At 43.9% G+C, this 19,117-nt stretch overlaps 1 protein-coding gene across 3 annotated transcripts in view; it reads right to left on the bottom strand.

Moving 5' to 3' along the window:
* The window catches only part of mdc1 (mediator of DNA damage checkpoint 1), a 38,374-nt gene that overhangs the window by 17,424 nt on the left and 1,833 nt on the right, over positions 1–19,117 (bottom strand). For all 3 annotated transcript variants that reach the window (XM_043678311.1, XM_043678312.1, XM_043678310.1), the window contains exons 2-8: positions 14,588–15,094; positions 12,261–12,339; positions 9,613–10,238; positions 8,638–8,736; positions 5,409–5,498; positions 2,886–2,975; positions 2,246–2,335 (exon numbers count right to left, since the gene is read on the bottom strand). In XM_043678311.1, the coding sequence (XP_043534246.1) occupies positions 2,246–2,335; positions 2,886–2,975; positions 5,409–5,498; positions 8,638–8,736; positions 9,613–10,238; positions 12,261–12,339; positions 14,588–15,094 (1,581 nt within the window). The remainder of the gene's footprint in view (positions 1–2,245; positions 2,336–2,885; positions 2,976–5,408; positions 5,499–8,637; positions 8,737–9,612; positions 10,239–12,260; positions 12,340–14,587; positions 15,095–19,117) is intronic.

Genomic DNA, 19,117 nt, shown 5'->3' with positions numbered 1-19,117 from the left:
GATGTAGATTCAACGAGATTGGCTAAAGGACCACAGCAGGAAGGTGATCAAATGGCTCATGATCATCTTCTCAAGGAAGGGTCAATAAATGCTGGCCTAACCAACCACACGCAGATCCTACCAGAAGCTCAGGGGAGACACCTTCTAAATAAAAACACAGAGTTGCAGTGATCTGGAATGCAAAACCTCCAAAAACAGAAAGCTAATTCAGGAGATAATCAAATAAATATTCAAAGAGGATAAATTTGTCAGGCGACTTGAAAACAAAAAACTGGGGTGAGTGGTCAAGGGGACTGAAGTAGAACTAATTGGACTGGTACTTTTGAAAAACCAACACTGCAAATGATAGGCCAAATGGACTCTTTCTACACTGTATCATTTTATAATTGCGCCTTCTGAAAAAAAAGGTTTTATTTTCCTTACAGAAGTTCCTGCAGTGATTCATCAAACATCTGATTGTGTTGTCACATCTGTCGGGGGGGGGGTGGAGGCAGATTTTAAATAACACAGAATATCCTTCTTTTTTAAATTGGAGATTTCCAAATGATTCAATTTGTAAAAACAGGTTGTTACAGAAATTAACCAGGGCAGTAGTCATCGGGTCACGGTGGACTGAGATACACATAGGGAAAAATAAAGTCAGCAAGGGGCTCCTGTCCTCAATTTACTGGCAGCAAACTGTGCCGAAAATATACAAACACAGAAAATAGGAACAGGAAATGGGTATCAATATGATCACAGCTCATTACCCAATTCAGAACCCTGTTCCCATTACTCACCCAAACCCAAAATCTCTTTAGAACTATATCTAACTAATTCTTGGAAACATTCAATGTTTTGGCCTCAACCACTTAGTGTGGCAGCGAATTCCACAGGCTCTCCACTCTCTGGGTGAAGAAATTTATCTTCATCTCGACCCTAAATGGCCTATCCCATATCCTTAGACTGTGACTGCCCAGTTGTATACTCCCCACTCATCAGAAACATCCTTCCTGCATTTGCCTTGTCTAGTCCTGTTAGAATTTTATACATGTCTACAAGATCAACCCTCATTCTAAGTCCAGTGAACATACAACCAATCCAGTCTTTCCTCATAGGTCAGTCCTGCCATCCCAGGAATCAATCTGGGAAATCTTAACAGCACTCTCTCCATAGTCAGGACATCCTTCCTCAGATAAGGACACCAAATCTGCAGTGTAGAGCTTTGGTGAGACTGCAGCTAGAGGAATGGTTTTGGTCTCCTTACGCAATGACGTCATGGAGATTGTGCAACAAATCCTAATCAGACTGATCCCTGCTCTGGTAGGACTGCAGACGGATGACAAATTGAGGAGACCGGGTCTGTATTCTCTAGAGTTTAGAAGATTGAGAGATGGTCTTGTTGAAGCATTCATATTTCTTACTGACCTCAATAATGTATATGCAGAAAAGGCGATTCCCTGGCTGTGGTTCAGGTGGTGGGTGGGGGAGAATTGAGAGAAAAAAAAAAATCACAGTCTTAGGATGAGATGAGGTGGACTTTATTTACTCAGACACTTGTAGCTCAAAGCTGAAAGCAAGAAACCCAACTGTTCAAACAAATTCCAGAGCAGGGATCAGATCTGATTAGGATTTGTTGCACAATCTCCATGACATCATTGCGTAAGGAGATCAAATCCATCCTCTAGCTGCAGTTTCACCAAAGCTCTACACGATTGGAGCATGACTTTGATGCTCCTTTAGTCAAATCCTCTTGAAATAATGGTCAACCTACCACTTTCCTTAAATACCCCAAACTGAACTGACTAACTTAATTCCTTCAAGATTCTATACAACAGGAATATCGGTGGAGATTTAGTCATTGACCATGTTCACAAGAGACTTTGAGGTATTAAAGGCATCAAGGCGTTCAGAGACAGTGTGGGAAAAAGACATTGAGGCACAGCTCAGCCATGATCATATTGAAAGGCAGAACAGTCTGGAGGGGCCAAATGACCTACTGGAAGGCTTCATCCATTAACACTGCCCTTGGCACTAACACCTTCTCTGCTTGGTTTTGAACGACAGATTCTACACAACCCAGTAGAAACTAGATTCCAGCCAGTCATTTAATCTCAGCCCTGCACACATCAGAGCCCAGAGTAAAATCCCACAGTGTCTTCCATGAGTATTGTGTAGGACTTCAAGCCAGCCACAGGTCTGACACAAAAATGATTGGAGCCCATTGTAACATACTTCACCCTGACTGCATGCATTGGGATCTCACCTTTTGAAATGTCTTTACTGAACGTCGGAGACTGAAAGGTGAATGGCTGAGTGGCCTCTTCCTCTGTATTACCCACTGTCACGCTGCTATCTGTGGAAAAACAGGAAGAGTGCACGATCAGATGTGGCTCATATGACAAGTACTTTATCGAGAGCTGAAGTATTTTGACATGCCCTGAAAGATGGCGTCTAAACAAAGTTCATTTTCCCTTCGCAATGGAAATCTACAAACAGCCGAGGTGGAAAACACTGCGGAGAGAATCAGGGTAACAGATTGATTTCAGGCATGAAACCATTACAGTTGATGAAACCCATGTGTGCTGCAAGTTAAGTAAAGCATACTGAGTAAAACCAGTTTCTGTGCTGTAAATCTACTTTCATTTACACTGCACTGGTCCCATCATTTGCTGAAGACTGCCAGTCTGGCATTCAGTGGCAAACTTCATGTTCTGCACGCCGTGCTCAGGGAGGCACTACAATTTTGCACCATAATAATTTTATTGCTTCACTGCAGTCTTCACATTCTACAGAAACAGTCCGTGGTCTCTCCAGGAGCACCGATAAAGACTTCTATTCATATCAGGTCTGACATTTAAAGCATCTTTCAGCTCTAAGTCTTAAACTCCATGGGTGAGCCTTACTTTTGCATGCGTCTCTACCGAATGTCGGAGACCGAAAGGTGAATGGCTGCGTGAGATCTTCCTCGGTGTTGCTTGTTGCTGCAGTGTTATCTGTAGGGAAAAAGAGAACAGATGTAAAATTGACCTCGGTCTGCCTTAGCTGTGAAAGACCAGAGTTAGCGTGTTCCATTCCAACAACATATCGGTCTCACATTCCGACAATACTAAGTTGATTGAATATCCCCAGCAGTTACATCAAAAAGACAGCACATGGTAGGTTCCACCCATGCCTGTGAACCAGATAGCAATAAGTTTGGGTCCTAACTGGGAGCTTGAGAGCACCATCTGGTCTGACACGTCTGTCTCCAGAAACAAGTAAAAAACCTGTTTTGACACAGATTCAGTGTTCTCCTGGGAATCCTGGTTAATATTTAGCCCTCATTTAATCTTATTAAAATAGATGGAATAGTCATTACCAGTCAAGGTTGCAAGTAAGAACTTGGCAGTGAACAGATTGACGGCCTAGCTTTTTAGGTTTCAATAATTACTGTACTTCAGATGTTGTTGATGGGCTATTAAAAAATGTTGAGATGTTCAGAGATCGAGGTTGCTGCATAAATGTGAATTCATTGCCCTTTCTGTAATAAGGCAAGGTAACAGAAATAGAAAAACACCGGGGCTAGAAGTAAGGGTCTATGATAACATACAGGATGTTCAGCTTGAACAGGGCAAAGGATGCTGACACAGTTGATGAAAGCAGTGCACTCTCTGGGTTAGATACCGAACAAAACTCTCTGCAGACAGCTCACAAGAAGGTAAACACTCTTGAGCACCTGTGGTATTGCATGGTTCTCTCTATTTACACTGCACTCAGCTGTCAAAGACAGAGGAATGCCTATCTGGTGTGGAAATTCTGAATCTACAGAGTAAAGGTGGCACACAGCAGAAAACTAGATTTTGCCCATTTCATCCCATCACTGTCACAGCAGAAGTGTTACACAAAGCAGTCAGCCTGTCTGTGTTTGGCTCTCGCTAATGTAAAGATGACAAAATTATGAGCCACCAATTGTTGATTAGATTGAAAGTAGTTCATGAAACGCTACCTCACCTGGAAGGTGAACTTGGAGCCTTCGACACAGAGAAGCTGAATAAGCAAATGCCACATCTTCTGTGATTGCACAGGAAGGTGACATGGGAGTGTAAAAAAAGTGTTAGGAGTGACGGAGGAGCAGACCTGAATGTTGTGAGCAAATGGCACTTGCAGAACACTGACAGCGTAGGGGAGAGGAAGGTGTGTTTGGTGGTACCCTGCTGTAGACAGCAGAATTGGTAAGTAAATTTGCAGATGACACTAAGATAGGCAAAGTTGTGGATAGTGCCGAAGGTTGTTGCGGATTACAGAGAGATATAGATAAGATGCAGAGCTGACGTTAAGGGCATTTAAATGGGTATTGGAAATACATATATATAATAATGGAATGGTGTAGGTTGCACGTGCATCAGATTATTTTCACAGGTCGACGCAACATAGAAGGCCGAAGGGCCTGTACTGCGCTGTAACATTTTGGGTGTAATGGACAACTCCACATTGAGTGCCACAGCTTCAGAGAATGACCTCTATCCTCCATTTTTCTTACATCAACATCCCCTAAGCCTCTTCAAGACCAAGATGGTGATGGAGGAGGGCTCCTGAGATGGAGATCGCCCACTCCTTTTCTCACCATTTTTCATTTTGATTTAAGTTCCTCTTTTCTCTGTTAACTTATGGAGGCAGCAATGGCAACAGCAGCAGCAGGGGTCCTTCACGGTTGGCCACAAGGCAGCTGGTGTGCCCAGGCAGAACTCAAATCAGTAGCATTGCAGCTTCTCGGAGATCCAGAAATGGCTGGGGCCCTGGAGCTGTACCTGAGCGGGACTCTAGCTGGGGGTGCAGGAGCAGGCAGCCCAGAGGGAACTTGGTCTAGCCCAAAGCGGGGGTGGGGGAGATCGAACTCTCGTGAGGAGCGTACGTCCAGCATGGCCAGGCATTTAGAGAGTGTGGCGTTGTTTGTTTTCCCACTTTTTTTTGTGAGGACTGTACTGTTTAACTTATTACACTTTTTTTTCCATAATTATTTTGCATTGTACCTAAGAGTCTGTATCTAACTACCTTTGTACTTAAGATGGCGTTGTAACTTGGAAACTTTTCACTGTATTCATGCGAGCATGTGACAATAAAGCTAATTCAATTCAATTTCCTTTCTGTCAACAGCATAAAGAACACCATTTTACAGTCTCTGTCAGTTCTCAGAAACACTTATATTGACCTTGAAACATTAACTATGTTTCCCTCTTCACAAATACTGCCAACCTTCCTGTTATTAATGATACAGAGCTTCCTTTGAAAAGGAAGTCTCACACTGTGCCCTCAGACTCTGAAATCCGTGATATTCCTTTCTGAAACCTTAAGTAATGAAATGAACAAAGTGCAGCGAAGACTAATTTTCTCTGACAAAACCTGTTGAGTACTTGTGAACAGAGTAAATGCGGTTAAACCTTGCTTACCCTTGAAAGGCTCTTTGTTGAAGGTGGGAGATTGACAGGTGAGCAACTGTGAGGGTTTCTCCTCAGTGTTAGCACCTGCTGTAATGCCAGCTGTGGTAGAAAGGAGACAGAATGAAATGAGCATCAGCCCGATGACAAGAGGTGGCTTCTCAGAGAAGGTATCATGGCCAAATTCATCCAACATCAATCTCACTCTTATAGTGTAGCATCTCACAGTCAGGATCAGAAAGAAATTCAGATGGACCTCAGAGGAGCGGTTTAGATGCTAATTAGGATGCCACATTGATTGTGATTTTTAAATTATTATTCCTTCCAGTGGGAACTGTGAACAGGATATTAGATTACAGGACACAGGTTAGCAACCTCAACTGACACCCAGGAGAAAGCATTCATTTGGCATAGTTAGGGGATTGAAGCCAGAGCTTTCTTGATTTAAATGGCAATTTAAACACTGGTTCTACCAACAGAACCTTGGAAGGAGGAGTGGTAACAACAACAAAGATCCCTTGATGGCGTGCATCGACATTCAAAGGCATTATCAGTGTAAATAGCCCACTATCAATCCCCTGGGGATTACCATTGAGCAGAAACTGAATCAGATCAGCTGTAAACTTGCAGCATCTACAACAGCAGGTGAGAGATTGGGAGCTCTGTGGCAAACTAACTCATCTACTGTCTCCCCAAAGCCTATCCACCATCTACAAGACACAAGTCAGGTGTCTCTCCTCAGTTCACCGACTGGGTGCAGTTCCAACAACACCCAAGAAGCCTGACATAATCTAGTACAAAGTTGCCCGTTTGATTGGTATCACATTCACCACCTTAAAGATCCATTCCCTCCACCACCAACATGAATAGTGACTTTGAAAACATTCCAGAGATGGGACGTGGCAATCATTGGCTATTGCCAATCCCCAATTGTCCAGAGGGCAGTTAGGAGTCAACCACATTGCTGTAGCTCTGGAGTCACATGTAGACTAGACTAGGTAAGGACGGCAGATTGCTTCCCTTTCAGGACATTAATGAACAAATGGATTTTTACCACAATTGACTGTGGTTACATGGTCATTATTAACATCATTTTATTCTGGATTTTTTCTTACTGAATTCATACTTCATTTTTCATGGAGGGATTCAAGCTCATGTCCTCAGAATATTAATATGGACTTCTAAATTATCATCTAGTGATATTACCACTCAACTGTCATTTCCACACTTGAAATGACTTGGAAATGTATCACTGTTCCTTCAATGTCACTGAGTTAAACTCTTAAAACTCCCTCCCTGACTGAACTGTGGGTGTCCCCCTGCCACAAGGACTGCAGCACATCTGAACCTTCTCCAGGACCACAAAGAATGAGCGATAAATGCTGGCCTAGCCAGTATCATCCAAAACCTGCGAAAGGATAAAATGCATTACGTAAAAGGACAGACAACTGGGAGCAAGAGCGAAATCGCATGGTTGGTAGCTTACTCAAATATCACAGCGCTGAAAATGTGTTGCTAGAGAAGCACAGCAGGTCAGGCAGCATCCAAGGAGCAGGAGAATCGATGTTTTGGGCATGGGCCCTTCTTCAGGAAGAAGGGCTCATGCCGGAAACGTCGATTCTCCTGCTCCTCGGATGCTACCTGACCTGCTGCGCTTTTCCAGCAACACATTTTCAGCTCTGATCTCCAGCATCTGCAGTCCTCACTTTCTCCTCAAATATCACTGCCCAATAAAAACCGGCTACATGAAAGAGTGATTATTTTTCTACTCTGTTAATATAAGAGCCTTTGGAAGTATCTGAAGAGGAGCAGGAAACTCTCTCCGTGTCCTGCCTAATTTATAACCATCAGTAAAGAGCAATTGAAAGGAAAACAGTTGAACTGTTTGGTCTTTGTGAAACCTAAACTGCATGCAAACTTTAGTTGCTGTGTCGGCTCACAAAACAAGTTATTATACAACAAAATAGCTCATTGGCTGTGAAGTGCTTGGGAATGTCCAGCAGTTGTGATGAGATGCTCGAAAATACAAATTCTTTCTGTTTTCCCCAAGACCCCTCCATTCTACCTCAATGTAGCACACTTCTGCCAATTCTGAAAAAGGTCACAGCCTCTTTCCCCAAATGCTGCTTGACCTGCTGAGTACTTCCAGTATTTTCAGTTTTATTTCCATTCCCATGGCAAGAATTCACACAGAACTAACTAGTCAACCAATCAGAACTATTCTCTTGTAGCAAATATCATTTGAAATTTGGCATTCCCCCAATATTAGACTAGATTCAGCACCTATCTCTCTTCTCAGTGATATTTTCTATCAATTTCCAGCATCTGCAGTATCTTGAGTTACTTCACACTATTACTAATTTTAAAAATGTGACTACTGTACTCATTTAAATGATATTGTTTGAGGGATAAATATTAGCCAGGACACAGTGAGCACAGCGCTGATCATCCTCATGAAATCTATTATCACTATCTACAGAGGCAAAGGTTTACCAACTCAGTCAAAAAGGTGCAGCACGCTTGAGTATTCTTTCTCCAACAAGGCAGTACTCCGTCTGGTCATGGTTTACAGAGCTGTGGAGGTGCCTGCCCTCCTGTAAGGCTCTGAGACACGGACTGCCTACAGCAGACACCTTGGAGCAGTCCTAACAACGCTGCCACCCCCACCCCCCCACTATGACCCAAACAGGTGCTCTACTCCCAGCTCCACAACTGCAGGCGAGCCCCAGCTGGACACAGTATGCGCTTCAGTGATACTGTCAAGGCCTCACTGACAAAGTGCAGCATTCCCACAGACACCTGGCCCAAGGAGGAATCATCAGGGTCCTGCGAAATATTGAATCTCCTGCTCCTCAGATGGTGCCTGACTTGCTTTTTCCAGCACCATACTATCTATAATCACTGGCCCAAGGCCATCCTAAGTAGAGGAGCAGCATCCAGGAAGGTGTGGAGTCCCTCAAGACTAGCCATCAGGAGAAAGTAGAAGCCAACAAAAGCAGCGAAAAGAGCACGCTGCCACCACACCACCTCTTCCCGTGACCATTTCCTACCCCAAGTGCAACAGAGCCTGCAGAAGCCATATCGTTCTGTACAGCCGCCTACAAACTCGCCCTGACAGTGGATGAGAAGGACTGACAATGAATGAATGAATGACTTCATCTGTACAATCTTGAATTCTCAGCTCCAGGGACAAGGAATACACTACTGAAAATAACAAAAAAAACTTGAGAAAAGCACTCACCATCTGGCGTGTGATTGTTTTCCCTTGCTGCCTCATCCTGGGTGTCCGAAACATTCAGCGTGAAGCACTGAGTTGCTTCCAGAGCGTATGACTCAATATCTGTGTTCAAATAGAAGCGTCTCTCTCATTAAGTCAATCACAAAGATCTGCCACTGGCAGATGAATGACTCACAAAGAACTTACAAATATAATCAGACTGTTCAGAGTCCACCCAAGCCTCCTCCCACATTACCATCTCACCCCATCAGCATAAACTCGATTCCTTCCTCCTTTGTGTTGGCTTTGCCTCAGATACATCAATCTGATCTGCTTCAAAGATTCCAATTTCCACGTTCTCATTTTCTTTGCTAACAAGGTTTCTCCTGAACTCCTTATTGAATTTATTCATGATACGCTTCATGACACACACCTGATTAAAATGGCTTGGACATGATTCGTTAACTCGACAGTTCGGAATAGCAAGACACTTGGTTATAAGGGCATGGCACATTTGAGAAAGGAAATGAAATATGAGTTTCCAATGGTCATCTCTCTCTACAGCCAGTTACAGGAGGATCACAAGCACGAGTCACTATTCAGGTTAGCAAATATCTCTCTCCTCCCCTCACATGGAACCAATAGGATTGTTTCAGTTTGTGCCTTCCTCCCGTCCGCAAAGTTACGTGCATCTTTCAGGACACACCACAGGCAGTTAATAACAAAAGACTGATGCCAGTTTGGCATCTGCTGCCACTGGTCAGTCTTGAATTAAATTTCCTGCTTCTCATTTCAATTACCAGCTGACCCTCCAACTTGCTGGATTGATTGGATTGTACTTTGGGGCTAAGATAGTGGCCAATTTCGGAAAAGAACTAGTGTCAATCTAGACCAAACAATTCATACCCGAGACTTTTGCAACTCACCTGGCTAAGGGCTTGATTTGAAGATTTGTTTTTAAAAACCCACAGATATGACTAGAAACTTTAATAAACTTACCATCATCAATGTCAGTGTCACTGTTCTCCTCCAGTGGCTTCCTCTCATTAACACCACTTGCTGTTTCTTTAGCATCCCCTGTTGAGTTTGTGTCGTGGTCTGCAGAGAGGTCCACGTGACTGCTTTCTTCCCTAGTACCTGGATGGATCAAGCCCCTGTCACAGGTAGAAGCCTCTGCCACTTGAAGGCCAACACCTTCGGTGAGATTGGAATCTGTTTTGGTGTCCGGTGGCAAGGCATTGCTGGTTAATAGTGAGTCCTCCTCTTCATCATCACTGTCCCGGCTGAAATGGGGCAGATGATTAGCAGCTGGTGGGGCACCTGACTCCCAGGTGGACGTCCTTCCTGCATCACGGTCAAGTGCGTCCTCCAGAACGTCCATTTCTTGGACAGTCTTCAAACAGTCGGAGACAGCAATGTTAGTCAGTGGAGGCGTGTCATCAGCTTGCTGCTCTTCTATGCCTGCCATTTCAGAATTCACATGGCTACTGTTGACTAGGCGCTCAGTGCAATGTTCTGTCCATTTTTCACCAGGTTCCTGATCTTCCTCCAGATCAGTCTCACTGTCGTAATGCAGCTGCTTTGACTGAAGATTGGAATGAGACGACTCACCCTCTTCTTCATCGCTGGAGAACGAGACCGATTAAAAATATTGTTAACCTCCCGAGATCATAGAATCTTCCGACACAGGATACAATTGACCCCTAACAATTTGTGCTGACTCTTTAAACAAGCCTCTATCCGACTGCACTACTCTATTGATCGTTCCCTACAACCTTGCCATCTTTCCTCCTTTCAGAGATATCAAACATCTTTTGAAAGTGATAGACCCTTTCAGGCAGGACATCCAGAGCAGGACATTGTGCTGTACAAAAATAAAAAAAACTCGCCTCATCCCTCGCCCTGTTTCTTCTCAAATCAATGCTTTCTGGTTACTGGCTCTCTTACCATTGGAAAGCTTTACACCAAATTTAACGTATTACAGTTCTGAATTTGAATATTGTTATTAATGTGTTCTACAGTTGGGAGAAATAAACAAATCTGTCCTCTCCCTCAACATCTTAAGAAACCTTCATGTCTAGTAAATCTCAACAACTTCAAGGCCTTAGCATCCTCTCTAAGCGTGGTACAGAATTTTCACAGTGAAACTTGGCTCCCCCTAAAACATAATTCCAACTAGCACAAGCACAGCAGCTAAAGGAAACAGTTAAAGGCTGTTGCACGGTGTAAGGTGGAGTTATTGGCACAGTGTGCATTCCAGCCCTGTTCTTACGACTCCAGTGTCCATCTGGTTGCAGGAGTGGTTTCGAGTTGAGTGACGGGGAGGAAACAGTAAGTGATAGTATTTTTTTGGATGGGGCAGGATAAGCCAGAAGCTTGTGATTTTGTGGGTGGGGTGGAGGCAAGTAGGGAGTAGTAAGTGTTCGAGTTAGTCTGGATGAGCAGGAATGTCTTCAGTCACAGGGTAGTGAACCTGTGGCATTGCCGCAGAACGCTAGAGGCCAAGTCATTGAGTGTCTCTGAGACAGAGTTAGAAAGGTTCTTGATTAGTAAGGAGATCAAAGGATATAGAAGGCAGCAGGAGAATGCAACTGAAAAACATTTCAGCCATGATCGAATGGTGGAACAGATTTGATGGGCCAAGTGGGCTAATTTTGCTCCTGCGTCTTAAGGTCTTACTCTGTCAAAAGTCCAAACATTTATTTAGTACTTTCCTCGGTTAAAAATCCACCAATTGCAACATCTCAATTATTCAACCAGAGTATGCTATTTGATTCTTCAGAATTACACCAATATTTGAATTCCTCCTTCAGGTTTTAGATGTCTTTTCCAGTCCGCTGTCCATCTCTCACTGCCCATAATATTTCATTTCAAAACTTTGGGAACACCCTCCCCACCCCTCCCTAGTACTGCAGTCAGAAACATCAGGGGGATCATTTCCATCACGATTGATCTGTTATATTGCATCATTTCCACTACACTAACAACATAATGACTAAAGGTACAAAAATAACAATTTTTTTTTACTTTTTAAGAAATCACACACATTCCAAACATTATTAACAAAAGCCCACGGTTAAGATCACATTCAAGATACATCTAATGCATAACCCCATGGTTAAGAGCCTTGTAGCACACTTCCACTCAAAACAATGGACCAGGCTAGAGAATAATTACATATAATTATATAAAATTTACAGCAGAAAAGCAGGCCTTTCAGGTGTATACACTCTGCACTAGCTGTGGCTCACTCCCTCCATACCAAGACATCCTTCTCTGCCTTTCTCTTGTCTGTCTTTCAGGTAAATTGATCTTCCCCAGCAAGTGATCCCATTGTTCGGTTCAAAGAACATGGGGAGCTCTCCCTGTACCCTGGTCAAATATTCTCTCTTAATCGTTACAAAGTTCTCTGGTCATTTCTCCCACTGCTATCTGAGGAAGCTCACTGACAGCAGACTGGCTACCTACAATACAGCAGTGAGACTATAAAATAGTTTGGGATGACTTGGGTCATGAAGGCACTATACAAATACAGGTCCTTCTGTCTCAATTTATTCAATACATCACTAAATGCCTCCCCCTCCAAGGGTCCTCATTTCAATTCCCACCCCACTTCCACACGGAAGACTCAGATTTAGGAATCATACCTCTCGGGAACAACATGCACTGATGGAGTTTGACGTGCCATGGCACTCGGATGCTGGCCATCTCGGGCAGTGAATGGTGCTGGAAATACAAACATAAGACAGCCTCTCATTATCACGTCTCATCATAACTACCCAAGGGCCAAAGTTTCATGGTACTTGGGGCAGTAAAGGTTTTGCATTCCTTTATTAGTTCACATGATGTTGTGATGTTAGCAAGACTATCATTTGTTACCCAACCCTGTTTGCCCTTTATGTGGCTTCCCGGGCTTTTTCAGAGGGTAACAAAAGAGTCAACTGCTCTGTTATGGGTCCGAAGTCACATACAAGTTGACGGAGGTAAGGATGGCAGATTTCTTTGCCTAAAAGATTTGAGGTAACCAGATGTGTTTTCATGGTCATTAGGCAGATTTAATTCCAGACTTTATGAAATGAATGCAGAGTTCACCATCTGCTGTGATGGGACTCAAATCCATATGCCCCAAGCACCAGCCTGGACCTCTGATTACTAGTCCAGTAACATCATCATCTCTCCCTAATGTCTACACTTGCTTTCCTGATTGCATTCAAGAAATAGAAAACTAAAGAAGAGGTCCCTCACGGTACTTACTAAAAAAGACAAGTAAGCATATTATGAGCAATGAACCAAACTGAAAATGTGTTGCTGGAAAAGCGCAGCAGGTCAGGCAGCATCCAAGGAACAGGAGAATTGACGTTTTGGGCATAAGCCCTTCTTCAGGCTTATGCCCGAAACATCGATTCTCCTGTTCCTTGGATGCTGCCTGACCTGCTGCGCTTTTCCAGCAACACATTTTCAGCTCTGATCTCCAGCATCTGCAGTCCTCACTTTCTCAATGAACCAAACTACCTGTTTCTAAGCAATGTTGAACAAGGGATAAAGATGGGCCAGGACAAAGCAGAGAGCTACCTTTTCTTTTAAAATAAGAAGTTGCAGAGGGATCTCTGAAATCTACTCATGGACTGATGCCACCTCAGCTGTAGGCATGACAGGTGGCACTTTCAAACATGCAGTGCTCCCTTAGGACTGCACTAGATGTAGCAGCCTGGAGTGTACACAAATTAAAGGAGTGGGAATTTGCTGCACCATCTTCTGGCTCAGAGGCAAGAGAGAGAGTTCTACTCACTGAGCCACTCCTGATGAGATGCTGTGGCTCTCTGACATTCAGATACAGATCATGTCGAAAAACAGCCAGCACAGAATCGTAGAATCCCTACAGTGCGGACATAGGCCAATCTGTCCATTGAGTCCACAGGTAACCATCTGGACAGTATCCCACCCAGACACAGCCCCCTATCCAATCTCTGTAACCCTGCATTACTCATGGCTAATCCACATAACCTATACATCCATGGGCACTATGAGTAACTTAGCGTGGTCAATCCACCTGATCTGCACATCTTTGGATTGCAGAGAAAAACTGGAGCATCCAGATAAAATCCAGGCAGACACGGGGAGAATGTGCAAACGCCACACAGTCTTCTACCCGAGGAGGGAATCAAACTTGGGTCCCTGGCATTGTGAGGCAGCTGTGCTAACCACTGAGCCACCATGCCGCCCACAGGCAAGTGGCTGGGTAAATCAGTCCTGTACTACCTGGAATTTAGAGAAACGAAGGGTGAACACAAGAGGAGCACACAAGAATTTGAAGGGATTCGAAGCAACCATTTCTCTCAGCTGGAGAGTTTAGTACTCGAGGTCAGCGGCTCAAGAGAAGGGTCAGGCATCCCGGACTCAGGTGCTGGGAGAAATATTTCCATCAAAGTTGTGAATCTTTGGAACTCTCTACACAGACTTCATGAGACCATTACAAAAAATCCTGTCAGTTCCCCTGCCAATCAAAGCTCGGTCCATTCAACTTTGAGTTGTGAATGCTGCTTCAGGGAGTGGATTCAAGGCCGGAGTAGGTGGATGCTTGATCTCTCAGGGAATTGAGAGATGTTGGAACAGGGTGAGAAAGTACAGTTCAGCCAGAAGGTCAGCCATGGATACAATGAACAGTGTTTATTTGGTCGTTTATGTCATGCATGAAATTAATGGTCACGTTTCCTACACTTTAGCACCGGCACCTTTCTGTTTAAGGAAAACTCTTTTCCTTGGAGTCCCTAGGCAGTGAAAGGCATGATGTAAATGCAGTCTGCCTTTCTTTACCGTGAGAAAAGCAAAAAAAGTAGTCCACGATAATCTTTAAGAAATGGATTAAAAATAAGTGCTGTCAGATGAGGAAAAAGTGCACAAGTAAATAATAAAGTTGTTGTAAATATGTCACAAAGGGAATGTAGTAAACAAAGAGTTTACTACATTTGCTTACCACTGCACTTCCATGGTGTGTCATCATCCTCAGACTCCTTCACGTAGGTATCAGACCGAAGGGAAATCACCACCGATTTGGTGTGATAGGGTTGGGTGGGTGAGAGCACAAGTGAATCATCTGCCGATTCCAAATAGTCACCGGCTGCATCATTGTCATCCAGCTGCTGGTCCCCCGAGCCTGGCTTTGCGTGGGGAAACAGGGACTCCGAGTCAGTTTCAGAACCAGAGTCTCCAGCCGGTGTTGCTGATGGTGATAGCAGCACGTACTGGCAGGCAACATCAGCAAAAAGGAAGAGGTCGCCGTCATTGATGGCGTAGCGGATGTCAGGCTTGAGGACAACGTTCTTGCGCCGGGTCTTGTTCAGGCTGTTGCAGTCATAAATCAGTTGGGAGTCGCCATCGATCTCAATCACCGCGTGCCTTTTGGACACAGACGAGACGGGGATGTGGACGTGACAGCTCTCGTGTCTACCGATAATGTTTTCACCTTGGTACAACAGAAAACCTGCAATGGGCACAGAAACAAACTGAAACATGTTTGTTTAAAATTTACAATCTGCAAAAATGAGCCAACACCGTCCCAGAGCCCTTTTTATTTCACTGCCCATGGTTCCACAAATAACAGCAGCCTTCCAGTTAGTCCCATACACAGCAAATGTTATGGTTCAATGGGTAGGATTCTTATTCAGCACCATACGATCAAACCAGAAACTTCAGCACAAAATACAGCCCAACACACAGAGACAGTGCATTGCCCAGACCCCATCTGTTTCCTTAGATAGGTACAAAACTCAACTTAACGCTTAAGTGGGATCTTGTCTGGAATTTGCAAATTACACAGGTTACTGTGCTTCAAAATACTTGATTGGTTGTAAAATGTTTTGTAACGTTGTGAGGTCATGAAAGATGCTCTCTTTCTTTGTAAAGATGCCTCCACACTCCTAAACAAAAGTTTAAAAATGTTGGCATGGATTTTGTGGATCATGGCCCTGTTCTCCAACCATACCCAAACCTTTCATCGACAATCAGTGAATAGGAATGGGAGGTACAAACTCTAACCAGTTTTCCCCATTTTGGTGTATGACAGAGATGAAAGCCAAATCCCAACTAAAAAGGATAAGAAATAGCTTCACAGTCACTTGAAACCTGAATTTCAAACAAGTCAATTGTTCAAAGGATACTACTTGCCCAGTGATAAACACCACTTCAGCTAGCACGACATTAATGTTGTTAGGCATTCCCTCTTTGGTGACAATTTCAGTGCCCCATAAACAAAATAATTTTTTCACCCTCTCACTTGTATTTATTCGTAGATCATTTCCTGTTGAAATGCTTTATGGTTTCCAACCCATTTCCAGCTCAATCTGGTGTCACGAGGAGTTTCTGTCTTTACTGAGTCCCAAAAAATGCAATGCAATGTGTTTAAGGGCTTAAATGGGATGCTCAAGTTGTCATGACCGTTACCCACTTTGGTACAGGAAGGGGGAAACATGTCTAAAATCCAAAGTGCTGGGGTTAAAGATTTCACTTCAGAGACCTAAGCAACCCAATGCTAGGATAAGCAAGTTCCACACTAAAGCAGAAGCGGTTTCTCAAACAAGACATTAAAATAGTCAACTCCAATTCTGTCTCCATAGATGCTGTCAGACCTGCTAAGTGTTTTGAATTTTTTTTTGTTTTGATTTCAAAAACTCATTACCATTGTTGAAGACATGTGCAGTTCAAGCTCCTTCCTCTTGGAATCATCAGGACAAAATTGCATGAATACCAAGTCTCAAAGCTAGCAATAACTGATGCTGCATATACTAAGAACTACTGTACACAAAAAAATATTTTAAGATTGGAGAGTCAGGCCTGCAACATGATTCATTTACACAAGTTGGGAGTTACACATATTCAGACACAGCTTTGTCCTTTACAAACAAGGAGACTAAGTACAGGCATGGTGCCTTTTTCAACAAAAGCTTAGGGAACTGCCATTCTCAGGTACAATCCCCACAGCAATGCCTTGAACAATCAAATTTGACTTTCCTTGTTTAAATTTAAAGAAAAGATCGGCACTAAACTGTTACTTAGATATCTTACCATGCACTATCAAAGAGAGTCCACTTGCCATCCAATCATCACCCTCTTCATATTCTGTCTAAACTGAGATTTGGTTTTTCTGAATTCTGTTCAGAGGGTGAGAACAGGATCTTCCCTTCACAGCAATACTCACATTCTGTCCTAATGCACAACTATTTATATAGTGCCATTAAAGTAACAAAATATCCAGGAACAAAAACAGAAACCGTTGGAGAAACTCAGCAGGACTGGCAGGATCTGGAGGGAGAAGAACAGTCTACATTTCCAGGTTAGTGTTCTAACCCACTAGTCTCATTTCAGATTTCAAGTATCTGCAGTTCTTTGTTTTATTTTAAAATATCCGCATGATACCCACAACATTATAAAACAATGTACAACACTGCATTTAAGAACAGAAAACCCAACCCAGAACTTGGGGCCAGCAACTGAATTCTTGCCCCAAGAGGTGGAGCAATGGTAATTCAGAATGTACAAGGGACCAAAATCAGAAGACTGCATGTGTATTGGGGGTGTGGGGTTGAAACCAATTAGTGTGTTAGGAAAAGGCGAGGTATGTCAGTGAGCGTAGTGCCTTGCTGCAAAGTGAGACACGGGCAGCAGGATTTTGGATGCATTAAGCTATTTGAGTCTAGAGATAACAATGGTGTAAATGGGGAGGTCAGCAGTACAGAAGCTGAGACACAAGCCAAGGTAGGCAAATTACTAGTGACAAGGCCAGCATTTTTTGGCAACCCCATTTGTCCGAGAACTGATGGGCTTGCTTGGCTTTTTCACAGGGTAGTTAAGAATCAAACATGCTGCTGAGGGTCTGGAGTCAAACTTAGGCCTTACCACTTAAGAATGGTAAATTCTTTTCCCTAAAGTGCAGTAGTCAACCAAGTAGATTGCCAAAGCAACCAACAGGGCTTACATGGTCACCACCAGCCTGGTTCTTCGTTCCAGATACACAGATGGAAATAGGCAGACAGTGAATAAAGTCAGAAGCTCATCTTGGGGTCAAATGTGACACAATGACTGTAAACAGATTGGCTTAATTAGATGGTTGCCACGGAGAGGTATGGAGTCAGCAGCTAGGAAATGGGCATATGGAGTGGAAGCTCAAAACAATGGCTTTAATCTTGCCAATACCTCTTTGGAAGTAATCACAGAATCCCTAGAGTATGGAAGCAGGCCACTCAGCCCACTGAGTGCACATCGACCCTCTGAAGAGCATCCTACCCAGACCCACCCCCAGCTCTATCCGTGTAACGCCACATTTCAGATGGCTAATCCATCTGGCCTGCAAATCGCTGGACACAATGGACAATTCCCCACAGCCAATCAATCTAACCTGCACATCTTTGGATTGTGGGAGGAAACCGGAGCACCCAAGGAAACCCATGCAGACACAGGGAGAATGCGCAAACTCCACACAGATAGTCGATAAGGCTAGAATCAAATCCATGGCCCTGGCACTGTGAGGCACTCGGCCACCATGCTGCCGCTGCTTATCCAGGATGAAGTGTGAGATAATTTAACAACAGCGGTGAAATCAATTGAGATGGTGGCAAGTCAGATCTGCATCAATACACATGAGAAAACTAATGAACTATGGCACCAAGGAGGATCAGTGCAGTGGTAAAGAGATAATATTCCAGTTGTGACCAAACCAGCATGTTATAATATGGGCCAAGCATTCTAACATAATCAAACCTTTGTTGACAAGCATGGACACAATGTGCTGAATAGCCTCATTTTATGCTGTAAACATCAAGATAATGCTCTTGGGGTATGGGCTCAAATCCCACCTCAGCAGCTGGTGCATTTTAAATTATTAAAATCACGCATTGGGAGACAGGTAACTAAGGTGGGGGAGGAAAGAAATGGCATGCAGGCTACAATTCCAGATTTCCAGTGTAGATATTCCAGTATTGGTGCTTTGGCATGAGTGAATAAGCTCCCAGGCAGACTGCACCCCTTCCACTCCAGAATACACTGTCCTACCCCCACAATCCCACCCTTCACACTCTAGGCTACATTCCCTCCCTCTCCAGGAAAACGCGAGGACTGCAGATGCTGAAAATCAGAATCAAAAATCTAGCGCTGGAAAAGAACAGCGGATCAGACAGCATCCGAGGAGCAGGAGAGTTGACGTTTCAAGCATCCAGCCTGCACCTCTCACCCAAATTGCATGCCTTCTCCCCAGCCTGTGCATTTGCTCCCCAGCCCCCACCAGCCTGTGGACCATTTCACTCACACTGTGCATTCCACTGCTCCCCATCCTGTGCACCCACCCCATCCACAGTCTGTACCTCCCCCTCCCTGTGCACCCCACTCCCCAATCTGTGCACTCCCACTTCCCCTCCCTGTCTGTGTTGGTCTGAACGATGTGTTGCGCGTGTTGGTTTCCCTTTGACATTCACTGCATCTCTCTCTCTCTCTCTCTCTGTCTCTCTATCTCTCA

This window comes from Chiloscyllium plagiosum, chromosome 37, assembly GCF_004010195.1.
Source record: "Chiloscyllium plagiosum isolate BGI_BamShark_2017 chromosome 37, ASM401019v2, whole genome shotgun sequence".
NCBI classification, from domain to species: Eukaryota; Metazoa; Chordata; class Chondrichthyes; order Orectolobiformes; family Hemiscylliidae; genus Chiloscyllium; species Chiloscyllium plagiosum.
The sequence above is the reverse complement of the archived record's forward strand: the minus strand, read 5'-3'. Positions and strand labels throughout refer to the sequence as shown.